This window comes from Peromyscus maniculatus, chromosome 22, assembly GCF_049852395.1.
Source record: "Peromyscus maniculatus bairdii isolate BWxNUB_F1_BW_parent chromosome 22, HU_Pman_BW_mat_3.1, whole genome shotgun sequence".
NCBI classification, from domain to species: domain Eukaryota; kingdom Metazoa; phylum Chordata; class Mammalia; order Rodentia; family Cricetidae; genus Peromyscus; species Peromyscus maniculatus.
In genome coordinates, this window is record NC_134873.1 from 5,746,704 (window position 1) to 5,769,540 (window position 22,837).

Below are 22,837 nucleotides of genomic sequence, written 5' to 3' on the forward strand. Positions count from 1 at the left end.
AGTGGCTCTTCAAACCAAAATTAATTAAAAGACATGGGGAAGGGAATACATATTCATCAATGGAAAAAAACTACCAAGACTACATTTCAATTCTCAACATCTATTCCCCCAAACAAAAGGGCACCCTTGTTTGTAAAAGAAACACTACTACAGTTTAAATCACATATTGACCCTCACAAAGTAATACTGGGAGATGTAAATAACCCATTTTCACTCATAGACAGGTCATCTAGACAAAAACTAAACAGAGAAATATCAGAGCTAACAGACATTATACACCAAATGGACCTAGCAGATATTTACAGAACATTTCACCCAAACACAAAAGAATACACCTTCTCAACACCTCATGGAACTTTCTCCAAGATTGGCTACAAATTCAGATACAAGACTAATCTCAACAGATAACAAGAAAAGTAAAATAAGTTCCTGTATCCTATCAGACTACCACAAATTAAAGCTGGATATCAACATCAGCAGAAGCATCAGAAAGCTTACAAACTCGTGGAATCTCAACACCTCTCTACTGAATGAATAATGGGTCAATATAGAAATAAAGTTCAGAAATTAAAGACTTTCTAGAAATTACCATACTGCAGATGAAATGTTTGGTCAGGAAACTTGTCCATTACACTTCCATTGAGCCTTATTCAACCTCACTGGACATGGACAGGATACGTAGAGATAATACACCAAAATATTACACAAATAACGTGTCTCACTGACTGTTCCATTGCTGTGAAGAAGCACTATGACCAAGGCAACTCTTATAATGAAAGGCTTTTAATTTTGGGATTGATTACAGTGACAGAGGGTTAGCCCATTATCACCTTGAAAGGGAGCTTCAGAGGGCAGGCATGGGGCTGAGTGTTACATCCTGATACACAGGCAGGCAGGCAGGATGAAAGAAACACTTGCCTTGAACTGGTATTGTGAAATATCAAAGCCCACCTACACTGACACACCTATACAAACAAGACACACCTACTCCAAAAGGGCACACGTCCTAATTTTACACAGTTAGTTTCACTTACTGGGGACCAAGAATTTGGAGATAGGAGCCTGAGGGTGTTGAGCAAATACAAAGCCTGTCAGGAACACAACCTAAGAAGAAAGGGCTCTAAAGTAAAAGTGTGAAAGTTATTGAGGGAAACAGAGAGAGAAGGGGACAGAGAGAGGAAGAGAGAAAGGGACAGACATAGAGAGAGAGGGAGAGAGAGGGAGAGAAAAGGAAGAAATACTTTTTCCAAATGGGGAGAGAGCTAACTCCTCTGGCTGGTTACAGGATTCCTTAATAAACATTTCCTACTCCATCTACAAAGAGATTGAACAATTTGAGACCTCCAAACTCAAGTTTACATCTCTATCATTTCTCTTAGTGCATGGCATTATCCCTTGTTTCTCTCTCTACCCAGTTCTTTCATAGAACCTGGGAAACCTAGGATCAGGATGGTGGAAACAATAGAGGAAGTCTCTCGGTGTGGTTAAGTGTGCCTGTTGTAGATGATACCATCTGGAAGCTACATTTGTAATTGGAGAGAAATGTCTCACAAGGCTACTATGGATTTAAATTTGATTTAACTATTTTAACAAGATGAAATCTGAAAGTCTTCAATTCCAGACAACATTAAGAGTCAGAAATCTGTGTGATCACAGCAGAGATCATAACCACACCAAGAGACTTCCTCTATTGTTTCCACCAGAGGCCAAGCATCATCGGTGTCTGGGTACTAAGAAGAATGTGAAAGATCTGGATGACAATGCTTGGCTTCCACAGTACAATCTGTGTGGTAAGACACAGGGAGAGACCCAACTGTTTCTGCTTGAGGCCATGCGATACTTCCCTCTGTTCCTTAGCTGTGTGGGGTCTACCTGCCAAGGGCGTGGGTAACATCCCCTCCTACACTCATGCTAACCTCACAATGGTGTTTTCTTAAAGAAAATGGTGTGACAGTTCACATTTAACCTTTGACAAGTGTGGATCCCACTTGGACCTGTAACTGATGGAGGATGGGATCGTCTCAGCTACCCTTGAGTAGAAAGCAACCTTGTGGTTTGCTGCCATCTTGACTATTAGGTCAACGGTATATTACCCCAATAAAGAATTTAGCTATCCTTTCAGCACTGTCCAATAAAATTTCTAACAATTTATTCTACCAAAACCAGAAAACTGATAACTGAAGTCATCCTGAATAAAAAAAAAAGATCAACACAAGATTGAACAAATAGTACAGTGATACCAACTGACTGGAAAACTCAGCATACAACTGCAATAAAGACTGTACTGTTTCCAAAAGACAAAGAGATCATCAGAACATGACAGGACACAGAACAGAAAACAAAAAACTGCCATTAAGATAGAGTCAATTTTTACAAATGAGGCCAGGAAACCCAGTAGGCCTGGCTTTACTAATACAGGATAGACAGGACCACTGTGGCATCTACATGCAAATGTGTTAATGATGCAGACGTTACACCCTGCACAGAATTAACTGCAGACAGATCTACACCTGAATGTTCAGTGCCAAGTGCAGAACTTCAATAAGACACTAGAGAAACAAGGGGTCAGCAAGGTAGCAAATCTCCTTCCCCTGGCAACAGAAACGCAGTTGAGGCTCACTGCATGTTTATGTCACCAACAAGGATATTTCCACATAAGAGTTCCTGCTCCCCATGCTCTGCAAATTGCAACAAGTAGAACCATATCACTCAGAGCTCCAGCTTCTGAGTTGAAAACCTCAGGGGACCAAACAGTATGGCATCAGACTCGAAATATGGCCATGGATTCCCATCATCACCCTCACTCTGGAGGAACACTATCCAGCTCCAGTGGTTCCACCCCTTGTGGAAACTGTAGCCCCTAACTCACCATACTGTGGATTCTGAGTTCACCCTGCTCTCTTCACAGGTCTCGGCAACAGGCAACAGATCACAAGTAAACACACAGGAACACCAGAGCCTCCTACAGCCCTTGGACCTCTTAGCCTGAAGTGTCCTCCCCATACTGTAGGTGAATTGGCCTAGCAGTCTGCCTGAAGGCCGACTGCCTAGAGAGGTCTGAGTGACTAGAGCACCTTCCTTAGTGATGGAGTGTTATAAAGACATACAGCTCAGTGGATCCAAGCCCTGGCTTCCCTCACAGGAACAGAATTATCTAGATTTGAGAGATTTGCATTGTAATAGAACTTGTGCCTGGCCTCTAAAACTTGACCATTCAGTCTTCCTGCACTCAGATGGCACCTCCCCTTATTCCTCCTATGCACAGGGTCCTGAGCATACACAAATCATTATTCAATGTGCAATGAAGCAATCCCTCTGTCGGACAGCTGAGAGGAAACCCAGTCAATCTAGGTCAAATTTAAAATACCTAATTGATATTCATCAGGAATCAGCAATTCTAAAAAGGCTCACCTATATTTGCTCAAACCTCTCTCAGCTGCACATTGGTAATCAAAACCATAACACCTTCCCAGCCTTCTGTGGTGGCACTGGCCTATGATGCCAGCATTTGGGAGGTCAAGCCAGGGCATCCAATGTCTTTCTATATGCTATGACTATGTTTTGCTCTCACTGGTTGAGAAATAAAGCTGTTTGGCCAATGGAGAGAGAGAATAAGATTAGGCAGTGCATTCAAACTGAAGACTGAGATGAAAAAGGGTAGAGTCACAGCAGATGCTGCAAGCTGCTGCCAGGAAAAGCAAGATTTGAGAGAACAAGTAACTCCACGAAGCCACGTGGCAAAAATGCATATATTAATAGAAATGGGATGCGTTAAGTTGTAAGAGCTAGCTAGCGAGAAGACTGAGCCATTAGGCCATACAATTTGTAATTAATATTAAGCCTCTGAGTGATTATTATGAGTGGCTACAAGAGCCCGGGTGGAAGAGTTTCATCCAGACCTTGGGGCTAGGCAAGACTGAGAAAATTCCTACTACACCATTGTCTAGAACACCAAAGACCAGCAATTAGGGGGTCCATAAAAGGGAAGGTGATCAGGGTAAGGATGTAGGATGAAATATAAAACGTAGGAAGTTTGGTATGAACATGTCTTACATAAGCCGAAGGCTCATGCTTAAGTTCCTTAATATGTATAGCTCTGATACACCATTTGTAGTTAGAGAGTAAGACAGTCAGCTGAAAGATAATTTAGCAATGTTGGAGAAAGTAACACAGAATACCTCAGACTGAGCTCACAGTGGCCATGAAGAGCCTGGTTCCCTTGACTCCTTCATGATGCTCACTCAAGCATTGGACCAGACCTTCCCAAGTCTGCCCATGTCAGGACACAAAAGTAGTATTCCACTGGTGATTTCATCTGGGCATCTGAGAAAACCTTGAACAGGTCAGGCTCCCAAAAGGCCCAACTTCAACCTACACAAACAAAAACACATATGAAAATGGAAACATAGGGATTAATGCATGGAAAAATAAGACTTAGAAAAAAAGACTAGTAGAGATTGGAGGTAGAATCCACATAATAGAGAATAAAAAAATCTTAATGACACCAATAGGTGATTTTAAAAACTGTAATTGATATACCTTTAACTATAATATTCTTAAAAGAAGACAGATTCAAATTGATAATTTCTCACATAAATTTAGAGTTGGAAGAGGTGGTGCAATCCTGGAACCCCACCACATGGCAGATTGAGGCAGGAGCATCACACAAGTTTAGGGCCTGGTATAGCTACAGACTAAGCTGATAAAAAAATTGGGCAACTTAACCTGCCTCAAAATAACTTTTTATTTATAACTCTGTGGAGAGATGCTTGCCAAGTATGAGAGAACTCTAGACTAAGTACCCAGTCTTCTCTACCCTAAAAGTGAAAATAGAGCAACTGCAACCGATACACTGGAATGGGTGGGTTAGAAGGGAGTGCTCTGGCAGTGACCAGCTGGTCGGCTGAGTGAGTAGAGGCACCGTAACCAAGTCTGGGGGCTTGAGAGAGAACCCACATCTCCAACTTGTCCTCTGGCCTTCACACATGTGCTGTGGCATGTGTGTTCACACATGTCTGATTGCCCCTTATTCAGAATTTTTAAAAAGAAAACAGAAAACAAGAAAAACAAAAATGGATCAAAACTAAAAAAATTCAGCAAAATAGCTAGTTATGTTGTAGCTCAACCAGTGATCAATAGGAACTCCTTCAGAACACGACCAGCATGGCAATGGGGAGCAAAGCATTCACAGTTCACTTCCTACCCAAGTCATCAAGTTATCAACACAGAGCTCCCTTAGGGTGAAAGGAGAAAATAGTGTTTCACAGCATTACTTATCTCCCAGGTACTTTCCTTTGGATTAAACAACTAACTCTACTCCATGTCAGCAAAGAACAGAAAAACAAAGAAAGCCAGATGAAAAGCAAGGAAATTCATAATAGGAATGATGAATGCAGGGCTGTCAAATCACACCCTTAGCAGGATGCACCCAGGTCTGTCTCTGTGGTATGGACTTTGCCTCACCCCTGCTCAGACAGTGATTTCACAGCATCCAGACTGAAGACTGAGTCTGTTCTATGGCCATCAGCTCATTACTGAGCTCCTTTCTGCTGGGAACAGTGTACTGTGGGCACTTTTCACCTCTGAGAATATGTGATCTTAAGAGTAGGCAGTTCGGAACAAGGGAATCTGTGGCTATTATGTAGAACTGAATAGTATTGTAAAATAAAAATAAAAAAATAAAATATATATTAAAAAAAAAAAAAGCAAACCAGGACAGTCCTGGACTAAAAAAAAAAAAAAAAGAGTAGGCAGTTCAACACACAACTGTGCAGTGACTCCCCTGGGGCTAAAGTGCTGGATCATGTATCAATCCTCCTCACTGCTGTCCTGGGCCTATGACACTTACAGATGGCACTGGGACTTCCATACAGATGCAGAGAGGTGACAACCACACAGGGTCACCCTCCTACTGTAGTGTTGTATAATGTGGGACAGGCACAAGAGGTTGCCTGCATGCCTTCCATCTGAGAGACCCCACTCTGCAGTCCTGAGAGTCACCACCAAGCATCATCATCATGCTGTGCTGTCTAACAGCCTCCATATCCTGTATTGTTAATACCCAGGACAATCCACCCTTTTGTGAAGAGTACATAGGTAAGCCACACTGGGATATCTCTTACCTGGCAGGTGAAGTGATACCTTGCTCCTTTCCCCAGCCCTGCTGTGCTGCTAGATGGTTTCTCTGACATCTGGGAACAGAAAGTAGTGAGTGGTAGAAGGAACTGTGTTTTTAGATTTTATTATACATGTATGAAAACTTAGCCTACATGTATGTTTGTCCTCCACAAATGTGAAGTGTCCTTGGAGATTAGAAGAGGCTTGGTGGTTCCTCTGGGACTGGAATTAGACAGTTGATGTGGGTGCTGGGAATTGAACCCAAATCCTCAGGAAGAACAATCAGGGCTTTTAACTGGGAAGCCATCTCTCTATCCCAGATAGAATTAAGTTTTCAAATCAGCCTGCAACAAAAGGTTTTGACCTAATTTTGACTTCTAAGTTGTTCCTGGGAGTAAAAATACAGTGTTACTTATCTGCATAAAGGGCTGGAGAGATGGTTCATCATTTTCAGACCACTGGCTGTTCTTGCAGAGGACAAAATTTTAACTCATTGCATCCAAATGACAGCTCAAACCATTTGTATCTTCAGTCCCAGAGGACCTGACACTATCTTCTAGGTTCTTCAGGGCATTGAATGCATGTGGTGCACACACGTGTGTATATATAGGAATAATATCTATCCATCTAAACAAAACTTAAGATCTTAAGAACACAAACACAGGATCTTCTGGATCTGTGGTTCAGAGACATACTTATCAACTCATCACAAGGCCTGCCTGAGCTACAGAAGGAATGCTAGGCCAACCTACACCACTTTTAAAATACTTTATAATTGTGTTTCTGTGACGGGTGCATGGGTATATCATGTTGCTTGTGGGGCTCAAAAGACAACTTTGTGGAGTCTCTCTTTATAGCTTTTACATGTGCTTTAGGTACTAAATTCAAGTGGTCATGTGTAGTGGTATTTGCTCCACCCATGACCTTGGGCTACCCCACTCAAAAGAGGCAGTACTTTCTACCATTGTATGTGACCTCTTAAAAGGAGCAGGGAAAAAAAGGGCATGTGACTCTTCTCCCTCTCCTTTATGTGATTCATATGCATACAAACACTTTGCACACGAAGCCATCTATCTACTTGACCCAGCCTATCAAATTACATGCAACTTTGATTCTTTGTTCTTTGGTTGTGTTGTTGAGACAGTACCACACTGTGTATTCTTGCTGGCATGACACTCACCATTAGACCAGGGTGGCCTGGAACTCAGAGGAATCTGTCTCTGCCTCCAGAGCACTGGGATTAAAGGGATGCTGTTAACAAGACTGGGCTGTAAAGAAAAGAATTTACAGGACTTGACACTTTGGTATTCTTAACCAAAAGTGGCCACAAGAAAATCCTAAACTGAGAAGACGGTGTCAAGATGCTGGTACCCACTGTCTTGTTATCTTAGTGTCACACAAAGCTATTACAAAGGTAAAATCTAGAAGATGCAAAGATTTGAACTGTGCTCCTAAAACTATAATGCTATAGAATAAATTGGGAGTTTGAGAGTGTCAAATTAAAGCCAGACTCAGAGTAAAATGATTAAGACACATCTTACCATACAATTGACATGGGAAAAAGAATCCACTGGGACTGAACTTGGCCTGGAACTGTAGAGGTGACTGACTAGATATAGTAAGGGTATGAGGGCTGAGCAAATTCAGAAACTGAAAATGTGTGAAAACGTGGTTAAAGGAAGATGGGCTTTGTGTCCTCACTTGATCTTCCTGCCCAGCTTTCTGATGGCTGGGAATTCCGATTTTGTTTGATCCCCAGGACCCACATGATAGAATGAGAGAACCAACTCACATAAGTTGTTATCTAAGATCAACATGGGGACCATGAGATGGGGATGCTCTTCCCCATACAAGCCAGTAAACAAACAATTATCATTTTAAAAATTAAAATGTATCTACATTTTCATAAGCAAAGTCATTCATACCCTCAAATCTGGCAAGGATCCAGCTTCAGTTTCCATCCCAGTGCTGTGGATGGAAGGTGTGCTCCACACTCCACCCACCCCTACCTTACAGTTCAGTTTGTGGACTCCACACTCCTCCACCTCTACGTTACTGCTCAGCTTGTTGATCATCTGTCTCATTCAGGGCATCTAATTCATGTAATAGGGACTCTAGCCCACCAAAATCTAGTTCATCAATAACAGGCAGCTATTTCAGTGGTAGTGTGAGATCAACCACTCCTATTAAAGATCACTGTCTAGTTGTATTTGTCTACATCATAATACATAGTAAAAAGTGTTCTACTCCTGACCTACATCCCCAGCACCTGAGTTTCCATGCCACAGTTACCCTGAAACCTAAACCACATAAAGACCTAACAAAGAAAGAGAATAAAAGACCTTTTCCTCTTATGAACATAGATGCAAAACAGCCAATAAAATATTCAAAAACCAAATCCAAGAACACATCAGAACAATCATCTACCCATGATCAAGTAGGCTTCATCCAAGACATTCAGGGATGGGTCAAGATACAAAACTCAAGAAATGTAATCCACCATATAAACTATCAAAAAGAAAAAAAAAAAACCTACATTATCAACACATTAGATGGAGAAAAGGCCTTTAACAAAATCCAACACCCTCTCATGATAAAAGTTCTACAGAGAGAAAGGATACAAGGAACATACCTAATCAGAATAAAGCATTTTCCAACAAGCCTATAGTCAACATCAAATTAAATGTGGGAGAAACTCAAAGTAATTTACCTAAAATCAGGAACACAACAAGACCTCTAATCTTACCATGTCTATTCAATATAGAACTGGAAGTATTAGCTAGAGGAGATTAAGGGGATAAAATTGGAAAGAAAGAAGTCAAAGTATTCTTATTTACAGAGGATGTAATAGGATATGTAAGTGACCCTAAAAATGACACAGAACTCCAATGGGTGAAAAACACTTAAAGCAAAGTAGGATGGATACACAATTAACTCACAAAAATCAGTAGCTCTCCTCTGTAAAAATGATGAAGGGAATAAGAAAGAAAGTAGGGAAATAACATCTTTCAAAATAGCCCCAAATTACATTTAAAATATCTCACAGTAACTCTAACCAAGTAAGTGAAAGACTTATATGATTAAAATGTTCAAGTCTTTGAAGAAAGAAAGATCTCTCACACTCAGGAATTGGTAGAATTAACATAGTAAAATTGGCAATCCTATCAAAAGCAAGCTACAGATTCAATGCAATCCCCATCAAAAACCTAACATAATTCTTTACAGACCTTGAAGGGACACAATTCTCAACTTCAGATGGGAAAACAGAAAACCCAGGTTAGCTAAAGCAATTCTGAACAATAAAAGAACTGCTGGAATTTGAGAGACCCCCACCCCAGTTCCCCCTAAGGCCCGGAGAGCTGAGGAAAGGGACATCTTAAAATAGCCAGAACCAAGTCAGTTCCCATTTCCAGACAGGATGAAGTCAGAAGTTTTAAAAGTACAAAATCAGACTGTCTGGTGGTAGCTAACCATGAGACGCCCCCCTCCCCTGAGATAATATGACCAAATTTTGGAGATGGGCTGTAAAACTCCTGACAGAGCAAAAAATAAGATGAAAGTCCAAACTCAGGAAAACTGGACCAATCAAGGGTGGACCCGTACTAACCCCCTCCTCTGAAGAATTTTGTGGTTTTTGCCTTCAAAAGCTAATCTCCCCAAGAAAGAGGAACTCTCCTCCCTGCCTCACTGTGCCGGGCACTGCGGACGGGGGTTCCTTGCTAGCTCGTATTGCGCCAACAAGTAAACCTTGCTATTGCATTCTGGATATATCTGGTCTCCTGGTGGTCTCTTTGGGGGTCCTTATCTGGGCATAACAGAATTCACACCACTCCAGATTGCCTGTTGTAATATAGAGGTATAGTATTAAAAACCACATGGTATTGTCATAAAAACAGACACACTGGTCAATGGAATAAGATTGAAGACTCTTGACATGAACCCACACTCCTATGAATATCTGGTTTTTGATTAAAAAAAAAAAGCCAGAAATACACACTGGAAAACAGCATCTTCAACGAATGGTATTGGTCAAACTAGATGTCTGCATATAGAAGAATGTAAATAGATCTATACTCATCATCCTGCACAGAACTCAACTCCACCTTTATAGGAGACTGTATGACCATGCCTTGTGTGAAATGTTAGCTGCTTATGCTACACACAAGGCACAGCCAAATGCCCAGTGTCTCAATGTTCTCACCTGACTAAAGTGAGACAACCAAATTTGCACTTACCAACACGAGAGAGTTGCCCAAATAGAAATTTCAATGGCTCAAGGTAACCCCCCAAAAAAAAAATTGTACACACACTAATTTGGTTTTCCTTCATTCACATGGTATGAATTAACACATACTGGGAAAGTACACAAAAAAGCACTCATCCTGCCCAATCAGATCCTTTTTTAAAATACAGACAGCTACAGGTGATTGACTTAAACCACCTCTAATCTAGCTATTGCCTAGCTTATTTTCCCCTGCAGTGTACACAATAAACTATTCCTTCTATTCTCATCTGAATGGAGGTCTGTTCAACACAAATACTTCTCTAATTAGTGCAATAGACAGCCCATTCTGAAAACAAATAGGTAGTTTTAGAAGAGTATGATGCTGTAAACCTTTAATCAAGAATTGAGGAGGTTGAGTCAGGAGGACAGCAGCGTCATTGCCCCATGGGCCTAAACACTGGGACCAAGGCAAAGAAAGTCAACATAACAAACCTTATCTTAAAATATTTTTCTGAAAGCTGGGAGGTGTAACTGTTCTGGAATTAATGTGCCATCACAATGAGAAATCACACACTTAGGAAAATCTCTTCAGTAATTACAAGTCTCCTGTTCTACCAAATACACAGAGGACCTGACAAGAAACAGTTTGCTAACTCACATAAACCATAGGCTTATGCATTTCACATATGCTCTCAACCTGGAGAAATGCTGTTTACTGCCCTCCTGCTAGCATGGCTTGCTCAGTTTGATTCCTCATAGAACTCAGGTCCACCTGCCCAGGGTAGCACCAACCACAGTGGGATGGGCCCTATTACATCAACCACTAATCAAGAAAATACCCTATAGATTTGCCTACAGACCAGTGTGACTCTAGCTTATGCCAAACTGACCAAAGCTAACCAGCATACCTATTGAGTCATCTCCCAGCCCCCAAAGACAGATTTATAAGCAAAACCTCAACTCTCTTAACACTTGCTCTTCAGCATATACTTGTGCAGGCACACACATGAAGTTTTGAAAATCTGTTGAGTTTAGGACTGGAGAGATGGCTCAGCATTTACCACCACTTTTTGGTCTTGTAGAAGTCCTGGGTTTGGTTCTCAACACTATCATGGTAGCACACAATCATTCTTAGATGCTGTTGAAGGGGATCTGACACCTCCTTTTGTCTTCTGTGAGCACAAAACACACATGTGGTGATCAGACACATATGCAAGCAAATCTCTCATACACATGAAATAAAAGAACAGAAAAACTAAAAACATATACCCTCATATCTCATATAGGTCATCATAAATAAATAAGCCAGAAATACACAGAAATGTGACAAATATCTGTAGCCAAAACAATAACTTTGTAATTAAAAAATTCAAGAAACTTGATCAAAGGAGAGATTGCATGACTGTAGACGAGAAGCCTAAATATTATTTCAGCACAAAATTTGTCTATAGAGTCAGCAACACTCCAATAAAAAGTCTAACAATTTTTCCTATCAGCAACAGAAAAATGATGACAAAAGGTCATCATGAATGAAAAAAATGATAAAACACAAGATTAGGTAAACAGCACACACTCTGATACCATCTGACTTTAAAACTTCCCATACAACTGCAATAAAGACTGTACTGTCTGAGAAAGAATTAAGAGATTAATAGAATATAAGAGAAAACTTAGAAACAAAATCACAATTAAAACAGTGTCCAACTGAACACATGAGGCCAGGAAACTCAGGAAGTCTGGCCTTCCTAACACACATGACTGGACCACCCTGGAATCTACATGCAAATGTGTTAATGACACAGAATTTACAGCCTGCACAGAAATAACTGCAGGCGGATCCTACACCTGAATGTTCGGTGCCAAGTGCAGAACTTCTAGGAGACACTTTCTTTAAAGTAGAGCTCTGTCAGTTAGCAAATCCGCTTTTCACAGCGATGACGAAAGTGGCGCATGCGCGCACGCTTCATGGTGCCCTCACAATAAGGAACTATCTACACACAGTTCCCACATCCCCAAGTTCTTTGCAGCCGTAGCCGCAGCCCGCAGACGGAAGTTATTCAGAGGCCGGGAGTTGTAGGGACAGCATGGATCTCACGGACCTCACGAGGCGCAGGTCCGGCCGCCGGTTCCCACAGCCCCAGGACCCTACACCGACTCCCGCGGCTCCTCCCCGCATGGGGATCGGCGCCCCTCGCTCACCATGGCGGATTCCGAGCTCGCCCCGCTCTCCTCACAGCTCCCGGCAGCGGGTCACAGCGCAAAACACGGAACACGAGCGGCTCAGAACAGTCCCAGAGCAACCAAGCCAGACGCATGGAGGACCGGAAGTGCCATCACTTATTCTGACTGGCAGTCCGCTTAAGAGTCCTGATTGGTTAGTGCGTCCTGAGTAGGGGGAGCAACTCCCTTAAGGATGGAGCGTTGTGAAGGGACACACCACAGTAGTTCCTAGCCCTGGCCTCCAAATCGAGCCCAGAACTGTCTCAGACTTGCAGAAAATACCATTGCAAAAGAACTTGAGCATGAACTGCAAAGACGTCCCTGCACTTTTCCTGCACTCAGTAGGCACTTACCGTCCTTCCTCCTGGACACAGGGTGTTAAGTCTCAAATCTAGTACAAAAGGCTGAGGTGCGTATTTAACCTATAAAAGCAGACGCTGGCTGCCAGGTTCTCCCTGCCTCCCCCAGTCCCTATCTGTGGCAGGATATGGCTGCCATGTCCTACCGCCTTCCCTGAACTTTTCCAGCCCAGGGGCTGAGCGGCTTTTCCCTATATACTAACCATTCTGATAACCCAGTTTTTTCCATGTACACTTTGTTTTCCTGACCTCTTCAACTGGCTCTCCCCACTCCTCTGCCTCCTCTTCTCACATTACTCGGGCTCCTGTACACTCTGGATTCTCCCAAACGTCCCTGTCTCTCCCTACACCTTCCCTTTTATCAAAAACAAACTTTCTTCTCTACCACACCTAGGAGCAGTCATGTCCTTTCCTCTTTTTTTTTTTCCTTTTCTCCCCCCCACCCCCCCGCCCATTCACGGCATCTCTAGCATACACAGATCATTACTTAATGTATAATGGAGTGATCTCCCTGTCTCACAGATGAAATGATGCCCAGCCCATCCAGGTCAAATTTAAACCACCTGACTGCCGTTCACCACGCATCAACAGTTTCAACAAGGCTCTCCTAGGATTGTTCATGCTTCTCCCAGCTGCACATTGTTAGGCAAACATGGACACTTTCCCAGCATTTACTCATTAAGTAAACAGAAAGTAGGTTTAACATTCAATTGTCCTCTGTACTGAGTACACTGACAGGAGGATCGCTGTGAAATTTAGGCAATCCTGGGTTATGCATGAGACCCTATCTCAAAAGAGCAAATGACAAAGCATGACCAGGCTCTGCCACCCCAGCTTTTGGGACCATTAGCGTCAGTCTTTGTTCTGGAGTCCACGTGGGACTGTGGCACCCTGGCCTTTGCCCCCCAGTCCACGGTCCACTTTTTGACACCCTGTCTGGCATCTGTGACGGTGCTGGAGCAGCAGCCAGCAGCAGTGGCAATGGCATGAAGAATCCCTGTCCAGCTGCTTTACTGCTGTGCTCCACTGCTCTGTGGAGGAATTTTATCCTGTGTTCTGCCTGCAGGCCTTCCGCTGAGGATTCTTTAAAGCCACACGAACACTTGACTGACATGTTCAGTGTGGGTCACCGTATGATTTCTGTCTCAGTAATCTACTTTCCCAGGGCTACTTATTTGTACCTGAACTTGGAAATTAGCAGGTGGAGTCCTATACTAATGTGACTTCTAAAGGGTTGGACAGTCTTTGCCCCTGGAGAGGCCCAAGATGCGTATGGTACTATTGTCACAATTTATAAACAATTAAGCTGAAGATGGCTTTACCTTCCAAGATGACCCTGCTTGGGGTCAAATATCTTCAAATTCCAGCATACCAAACACCTGCAAATTACAAAGCATAAAGCTTATGTTTATTTATACCACCTTACTTGTGAACATGAAGACAGCCATGATGACCATGACAGATAATTTTACAATGACTCTTGCTTTATTTGAGGGTGCATTGAGTGGGTGGCTTTGGCTGCCATGTTTTTATTGTTAGAAAAGAAAAGTTAAGAAAACCATCTTCCGCCGGGCGGTGGTGGCGCACGCCTTTAATCCCAGCACTCGGGAGGCAGAGGCAGGAGGATCTTTGTGAGTTCGAGGCCAGCCTGGGCTACCAAGTGAGTTCCAGGAAAGGCGCAAAGCTACGCAGAGAAACCCTGTCTCGAAAAAAACCAAAAAAAAAAAAAAAAAAAGAAAACCATCTTCCAAAGGTACTGGCTCGTCAGCTTCAGAAACCTGCAGTGCCTGCAGAGAAGGCTCAGCTGTCCAGACTGTGCTACTCTTGCAGATGACCTGAATCTGGTTCCCCAAACCCAGGGCGGTGGGCTTTTAAATGTCTGAAAAAGCAAACCTGTTGGTTTAAAGTTACAATGATTTAATATTTATATTTTCAGCTGGAGCGATGGCTCAGCTGGTAGGAACACACATTGCTGTTTCGGGAATTCAAGTTCCACTGTAGCACCTATATCAGGCAGTTACATGGAGAGACCTTGAATCATAATTTAATTAAAAAAAAACAAACACGTCAATTCAAGTTTTTATTTTTGAGACAGAGTCTCTTTTTCTCTATCTAGCCTTGGCCATCAAAATTGCTCCGTAGACCAGTCTGGTGTTGAACTACTATCCTTCTGCCTATCAAGTGTGGGTATTAAAGGCTTTTATTGATTAAGGTCCTTTATAAAAGCCACAAGTGATATTCACTGTAGCACCATCTTTATATACTCTATTTTTTGTTGTTGTTGCTGTTATTGTTTTATTATCTTTTTTTGTTTTTTGGTTTTTTGGGGGTTTTTGTTTGTTTGTTTGTTTTGTTTTTCAAGACAGGGTTTCTCGTAGCTTTGGAGCCTGTCCTGGATCTTGCTCTGTAGACCAGATGGCCTCAAACTCACATAGATCCACCTGCCTCTGCCTCCCGAGTGCTGGGATTACAGCCGTGTGCCACCACCGCCTGGCCTTGTTTTATTATCTTAAACATTTAATTTATTAACATTTTTGAGAACTATTTTACCTGTCAGTCAATAACTTATTAAAAATGAATTCTTCCTTAGGAATATCATATTTGCCTTACACTTTAAACAGGGTCACTCCAGTTTTCTGATAGACTATTACAGAACTGTAGTGAATATTTAACTCTTTGCAGGAATTTGGAGTGAACCCCTGAGTTCCATCTATCTTTTTTCTTTTTCCTTTTCCTTCTTTCTTTCTTTTTTTTTTGTTTGTTTGTTCTTTTGCTTTTTTTTTTTTTTTTTTGAGACAGGGTTTCTCAATGTTTTTTTTTTTTTTTTTAGACAGCATCTCATATGTACCTTTAGTTGTCTTAGACATGAAATCCATGCTGGCCTGGAAACTAAAGAGAAGGGTGTTCTCTGACTCCTTAGGTCTTAAAGTTGTGAGCCACCATACCCATCCTGTCCATCCTTTTTTGAAGCTAGTAATTTTGATACAGTTTTGCTGATATAAACTCAGCAGTGTTGCGCTGTTTGCATGTGTCTCTGTATATGTTACTAAGCATTTATTCTGAAATGCCATATCCTATTCAGGGGGCAGAGCAATGAATGAGAGGCATGATCCTTCTTCTCTGTTTCCCTCTAAAATGAGTTGGGGACTGCATTTGAAATCATGTGACGTGGAAGTAGTATATAGAGCACACAGAGTTATGTAGACTTATTCTCACTGAGTTGTACATTTACAATGCTGTCAGTCTCACCACATCTATTACATACATATATGGGATATTTTAGCATGTAGTGACCTATGAAGATGTGTGTGTGTGTGTGTGTGTGTGTGTGTGTGTGTGTGTGAAGTTCACTCATGAAGAATGGCTTTGCCAGATCCTTTTCAGAAGAGTCTCTACAAAGATTTGATGGTGGAAACCTACCAGAGCTTCACTTCCATGTGTAAGAAAAGGAGTTTTTCTTCCTTTTTAACTTAAGGGGACAAGCCTTTTTTTTTTTTGGAGATTGGTGGTCTTTAGTAATTTGGACTCTGAAAGAGAAAGGATGCGGTGAGTAAATCAGGCCTTGTTCTAAGGTTCACCAAAGATACTAATTTCAATTTTTTCATAACTTCTAATATTGTTTTATACATTTTCTATTACTGTATTTTAGGCTACAAATGGGAAGACCTCAATATTGATAAACATAGTCAAAGTTCATAAGACATGATTGACAGTTAATCTTTCATTCTATTGGGCATGATAAATTTAATTCAATAGTTATATACATTTTGATTGGCTTTGAAAATTATAAATTTATAAGCTCAAGTTCCATTTGCTTTTGGGATATCATCTTACAAGGACACCAATTTTTAGTAAGGCTCATTAAGGAAGGGAATGGCTCAGTTGCCTTTAGCCTACTGGATATGGGTGGGTTAGGACTTCTGTTGGTCTCTTCTGTGTCGAATACACAGATTGCAAGCTCAGTGCCACTTTGAGATCTTTGGCAACGGTTAACTCTGCAGCTCACTCACGATTGAGCCTGTATGACAATGAGTGTTCAGAGACGGGTAATGTCTGGGGGTTGCTCACAAACCTAAGGCAGAGTGCCTGGGCAGGCGTATCCATGATGGGTAAGGTGACCTGCTGATGTCGCATACAACCTAAGTCAGAAGCTCATTTTTTTTTTTTTTTGGTTTTTTTGGTTTTTTGAGACAGGGTTTCTCTGTGTAGCTTTGCGCCTTTCCTGGAGCTCACTTGGTAGCCCAGGCTGGCCTTGAACTCACAGAGATCCGCCTGGCTCTGCCTCCCGAGTGCTGGGATTAAAGGCGTGCGCCACCACCGCCCGGCCCAGAAGCTCATTTATTAGTAAAAGGTGGACCTGTAGGATCCTGGCCCCCATGGGTAACTGTTGGGTAACAATGGGTAACTGTTGCCTTGCTTGCTGACCTTGACCTTGATATCCTCCCTATGCTAATTCTTTCCCGGGTTTCAACCTCCTGAATGCTTAAGAGAAGTTCCTTGTCTGTGTATCCTGCATAATGGGTGTTAACAGCTTAGATGCAAGATTATAAAACATCCATAGCGAACTCCTGCCCTCCAGGGTTCTCCCATTGTGCTGTAAGCCTGTGTTTAAGACCTCCTCCCTCCTTCAATAAACGGCATTCAGCATTAAAAAAATTAAAATTAGAATGGAAAAAAAAAGAAAATCAACTCCTGAAAGTTGTCATGTGACTTCTAAAGGCTTGCCATGGCACATAGATATATGTACACACTCACAAACACAAAATAAAAAAACATTTAAGTGTCATAAAAAAAGAAAAACATAATCAAAGTTCATAAGATATGGTTGACAATTTCCATATGCAAGCTGATACATTAGCCCCTCTGAAGAAATTTTAACGTGTCCTGAAATTTTAATGAAAAACGACAGTGAAAACAAGCACAGCTTTGTGAGGATTATTGCATTCTCACAAAACTATGTTTATCACTGTCAGGTAACTGATTAGTGTTTGTAAAACATTCATTTAAGGAACAAGACAAGAAACAATGCCATAACAGATGTCACAATGTTAATCATGGCCACATTAGAGCCATGTTGTAAAACTGTCCATCCATTTAGTTTCATACTTTTCAAGTATCCTAACAGGCATACACATTGTTTAGGGGTTTAGTGTACGTGCAAGGTCCAAGAAAATCTTCCATATTAATGTGAATGTTACTCAGGGTAAGGGGAACCTTTAGTGTGGGTAATTCTATTTCAACTAAGGAAGAACCAGCCCTAAAGGCTTTTCGGCTCATGCTCAAGTCCAGAGGGCTTGAGTTATCTGATAGCAGTGCTATCAAGACCTGGGACACTATCGTCACCCTGGCCCCCTGAGTCCCTAACTCCAACCTTTTCTCATGGACTATCTGGGCCCAGGTGGAGAGATAAGCCATACAGAGAGAACATTTTGGCATCCTGCCACCCTTGGGATTCTACTCGACTGTCACAGCCCTTAAAATGTCCTTCCACCTGTATGCAATACCTCTCCCCACAGGGGTCCACAGAGGAGAAAAAGACAACACAGGGCCTGGGAGAAAGGGGGAAAAGCATCGAAAGATAAGGAGGAAAAGGAATGGGCTAAATTCCACAGGGAGCGCGTTGACCAAATTGAATGACCAGCAGTGGGGGTTAAAACGAAAGTAAAAGTCATTCTCCCAGTTCTTGCACCCTGAAGGATCCTGGGCCCCTGCCTTATGCTCCTGGGACCAAGCCAGGAGCATCACCCTACACAGCCCTGCGGAGGGACCTGCATGACCTGGATTCTCATGACCGGCCTTCCGAGGAGGTATGGGGATTGGCGGAAGCAACCTATACGGAGGCTTATCCTGTCAAGGAAGGGCCATGAGAGGACTCTGACCTGGTGCAGCTGGCCTCGCTCCCCAAGGGCCCTAGAATGGTGCCCATGGGAGGCCAAAGATCTTAAAGAGCTCCGAAAGGTGGTGGCCGAGTATGGCCCAAATTCTCCTTGGGCCCAGACTCTATTACAGGACATTGCCTGCCACCCGTGTGTCCCTAAGGACTGGCTGGACATGGCCAAAGCCGTCTTCACTAGCTCTCAGTTCATCAAATGGTGTTCCTTTTTTAAAGAGAAATGTGGGGTGCAGGCGGAGGCCTTCCGACAAGCCCATCCCGAGATTCCAATTACCTATGCCATGTTGGCGGGGACAGGAGAGGGACACTCCACTGGAGTACAGCAAGCCGGGATACCAGTCTGTATCAGTGATCAAGTGAGACAAGTGGGGCTTAATACCTGGTACAAATTGGATGAAGGGCCGACCAAGTCCCCTATATCCCAGGTGAGGCAAAAACCTGGGGAGCCTTTGCCAGACTTCATAGACCGGGTCCAGCAGAGTGTTCATCTTAAGCTACCAGCGGGAGAGCTCCGAGATCAGTTTGTAAAATTGCTGGTTTGGGAGGGAATGAATGCAGACCACCACACAGCTGAGGGGAAGCTCCCTAAGGAGATAGGTAGTGGCCTCCCAGGATGTGGACACGCAACAACATCAATCTCAATCGCTGGCCCTGGCCCTACAAGCTCAGACATCTGCAATGACTGAGGCTATCACTAAGGCTTTAGCCAGCGCCAAGGCACTTCAGGGCCCTCAGGGAAGGAGGTCTGTTTTAAATGTGGACAGGAGGGGCACTTTAAGAGGGAGTGCCCACAGCATCCCTCTCCCCAATTGGCTGGAGGGATCAAAGCCACCCTCCATCCCCTGCCCTAGATGCAGGAAGGGGTATCATTGGAGAAAGGACTGTAGATTCAAGTTTGATCTAGAGGGAAAGCCTTTAAACTAGAGAAGGGACATCTTCCAGACTTGTTAAGTCAAGGAGGAACCCAAGAGACCCACTCGGGTATACCCCCAATCCTAAGGGCCACTGCCCCCTGGGTATCCCCTATCAGGTGGAAGCCTGGAAGTCCCATCTGGGTGGAGCAGTGGCCATTAATCAAACCTAAACTTATGGCACTCCACCTTCTGGTGGAAGAACAAATAACTTTGGGCATATATGCCCTTCCATGAGCCCCTGGAACACACTGGTGTTTGTCATCCAAAAAGCATCCGGAGCCTGGTGCATGCTTCAGGACCTAAGTAAGATAAATGAGAGGATGGAATTGGTGAGCACCCCCTTAAGGGTAATGCCCTGGACCCCCGCTATACCTTCAGAATATACCCTAGTTGTGATTGATATTAAAGATTGTTTTTTCTCCATCCCATTACATCTGGATGATTATGAGAAATTTGCCTTTTCCATCTCTTCTCTTAATTTTTTCCCAACCTGATCAATGATTTGAATGGACTTGAATTGCCACAAGGGATGGCCAATAGTCCAACCTTCTGCCAACAATACCTAGCCACATTCTTGGGACCTACATTGAGCTCAGACACCTACCTTGCCTACGTCTATATGGATGATATAATCCTGGGACACAGGGACTCCACCTTCTTGGAGGGCCTCCTTACCCAAGTCCCCACAATACTCCTAGAAGGGGGGTTCACAGTGGCCCCCAATAAGATTCAAAAGGTACCTCCTTTTAAAGTGCTAGGGTCTCATCCTACCTTAACCCAAAGCCATCCCCCTTAAGCCCCTGTTGGATATCCCAGCATCCATGACCTTAACCCAACTTCAGAGCCTTCTGGGGAAATTAATTGGCTACTGCCTTGGGTCCCTATCCCTAAAGATAACCTTGGAGACAAGTTTCTAAACAGTCTTATTAAATAAGAAACACAGAGCCAAATACAGGGGTGAAAGCTGTAGAGATCAGAGAAATAGAACCACCAGCTAACCTTAGCTCACCACACCGCCATAGCTTCCTGAGAGAGAGCTTCTTCCTGTCTAACCTGGGCCTTTATTGCCTTGCTGTTCTGCCTTCTCATTGGCTCTTAGCCCAGCTACCTCACTTCCTTGTCATTGCCTGTCTGTACAGACCTCCAGATCTCTATGGTTGGTATTGGGATTAAAAGAGTGTGTCACCATGCTTGGCTGTTCCCTAGTGTGTCCTTGAACACACAGAGACTCTGCTTGCCATGTGATTAGATTAAGGGCTTGTGCTACCACTGCCTGACTTGTTTATGGCTGGCTATGTCCTCTGATCTCCAGGCAAACTTTATTTGTTAGCATACAAATAAAATATCACCACATATCACCACATAACTTTGTATCCTTATTTGTCCTGTTAAAGGGCAAAATGCCACAAGATATTGTTACCATTACAGAAAACAATCGGGTGGTATTTTTATTAATTTACTTCCTCATATTCCCCAAGCACATGTTAAGCTGGATGGTAACCCCATCTCCCCTCTCATGGTTCAGAGGCCTGCTGGAGGGACAAGGGGCTTCCATTCATATCCACCATATGAGGGGACACTCAACCTTATAAGAGGCCACTCAGCTACATGACTTGACCCATATTGATTGAAGAGGCCTACAACACAGGTTCCCCCAGGTCCCTATAGGGGACCTCAAAAGGATAGTGCACACTTGCAAAACATGTCAGCCCTTTTTAAAGGTGCCCCCATTACAAACACAGGGGGTAAATCCTAGAGGCCTCAGACCCAATACTCTTGACAAACGGATGTTACCCACTTCTTGGCCTTTGGCAAGCTCAAATATGTTTTTGTCCCCCTAGATACTTATTCAGGAGCTTGTTGGGCCACAGCACACACAGGTGAAAAGACTAAACATGCACAAACACACTTCCTTCAATGCTTTGCCACCTTAGGCTTACTGACACAAGTTAAGACTGACAATGGACCCTGCTTTACTAGTAAGGCAATGTTAGATTTTTTTTTTGACAGATGGCATATTAAACATACCACAGGGATCCCTTACAACCCCTAAGGCCAAACAATTATAGAAAGAAATCACCAGTGTCTTAAGGAACAACTCTTAAAACAAAAAGGGGGAAATAGGCCCCCATATTCAGTTACTCTGCACCCTGCGGCCATGACGCTCTGGTCTCGGGGCTACAAGGACACCCATGTCAGCCCCAATCAGGGCCTTCTGCTCCCCACCCACCCCTTTGTGCCCTTAGACAGTCCCTATAGAAGCAGTGACAGAATACAGGCTTGTGGTGGTGGGTGCTTGAAGGCATAGGAAAGAGTGCCCTGACCATCCAGCTGATCCAGAACCACTTTGCGGGGGAGTATGACCCCACCATAGAGGACTACTATCAGAAACAGGTGGTCATTGATGGGGAGACATGTCTGCTGGACATCCTAGTCACAACAGGTCAAGAGGCATGTAGCGCCATGTGGGACCAGTACATGCACACAGGGGAGGGATTCCTCTGTGTGTTTGCCATCAACAACACCAAGTCCTTTGAAGACATCCATCCCTACAGGGAGCAGATCATGCAGGTGAAGGATTCAGATGATGTGCCAATGGTGCTGGTGGGGAACAAGTGTAACCTGGCTACTCATACTGTTGAGTCTCGACAGGCCCAGGACCTTGCCTGCAGCTATGGCATTCCCTACACTGAAACATCAGCCAAGACCTGGCAGGGTGTGGAGGATCCCTTCTACACACCAGTACATGAGATTCAGCAACACATACTGTGGAAGCTGAACCATCTGGATGAGAGCAGCCCTGGCTGCATGAGCTGCAAGTGTGTGCTATCCTGATGCCAGGTGAGGTAGGGACCAGCAGACATTTGGGGCAGTTGCCCCGGCTGGCCAAATGAACTTCGCATGTCCCTGTCCCACTCCCCGATTCTGCCAATCCCCCTGCCTATGGTCAGTGGTGTTCTTTGTGCCTGTCCCAGTACAGGCTCAGGACATGGAGGTGCTGGATGCAGGGAGGAGGTGCAGATGGAAGGAAGGAAAGAGGAGGGAAGGAAGGAAGTGATGCTGGAGCCAGTCCAGTCCGGGGATGGTGGACAGAGGTGACCAAGACCTT

General features: G+C 43.4%; 1 protein-coding gene and 1 pseudogene across 4 annotated transcripts in view; one reads left to right on the forward strand and one right to left on the reverse strand.

Moving 5' to 3' along the window:
- The window catches only part of LOC102928206 (uncharacterized), a 34,178-nt gene extending 21,498 nt beyond the window's left edge, over window positions 1-12,680 (reverse strand). Inside the window, exons 1-4 of one of the 4 annotated variants that reach the window (XM_076558722.1) lie at window positions 12,542-12,679; window positions 7,298-7,385; window positions 6,123-6,191; window positions 4,179-4,371 (exon numbers count right to left, since the gene is read on the reverse strand). Coding sequence is in view for 1 of the 4 variants with exons in the window: in XM_076558720.1 (XP_076414835.1) it covers window positions 12,542-12,544 (3 nt within the window). In the remaining 3 variants the exon portion in view is untranslated. Of the gene's footprint in view, window positions 1-4,178; window positions 4,372-6,122; window positions 6,192-7,297; window positions 7,386-8,042; window positions 11,515-12,541 lie in introns of those variants that run through there. The other 3 variants (XM_076558721.1, XM_076558723.1, XM_076558720.1) reach the window with 3 other exon arrangements.
- A 7,577-nt stretch (window positions 12,681-20,257) lies between these two features.
- Window positions 20,258-22,563, forward strand: LOC102927605 (GTPase HRas pseudogene; annotated as a pseudogene).
- The last annotated feature ends 274 nt before the right edge of the window (window positions 22,564-22,837 follow it).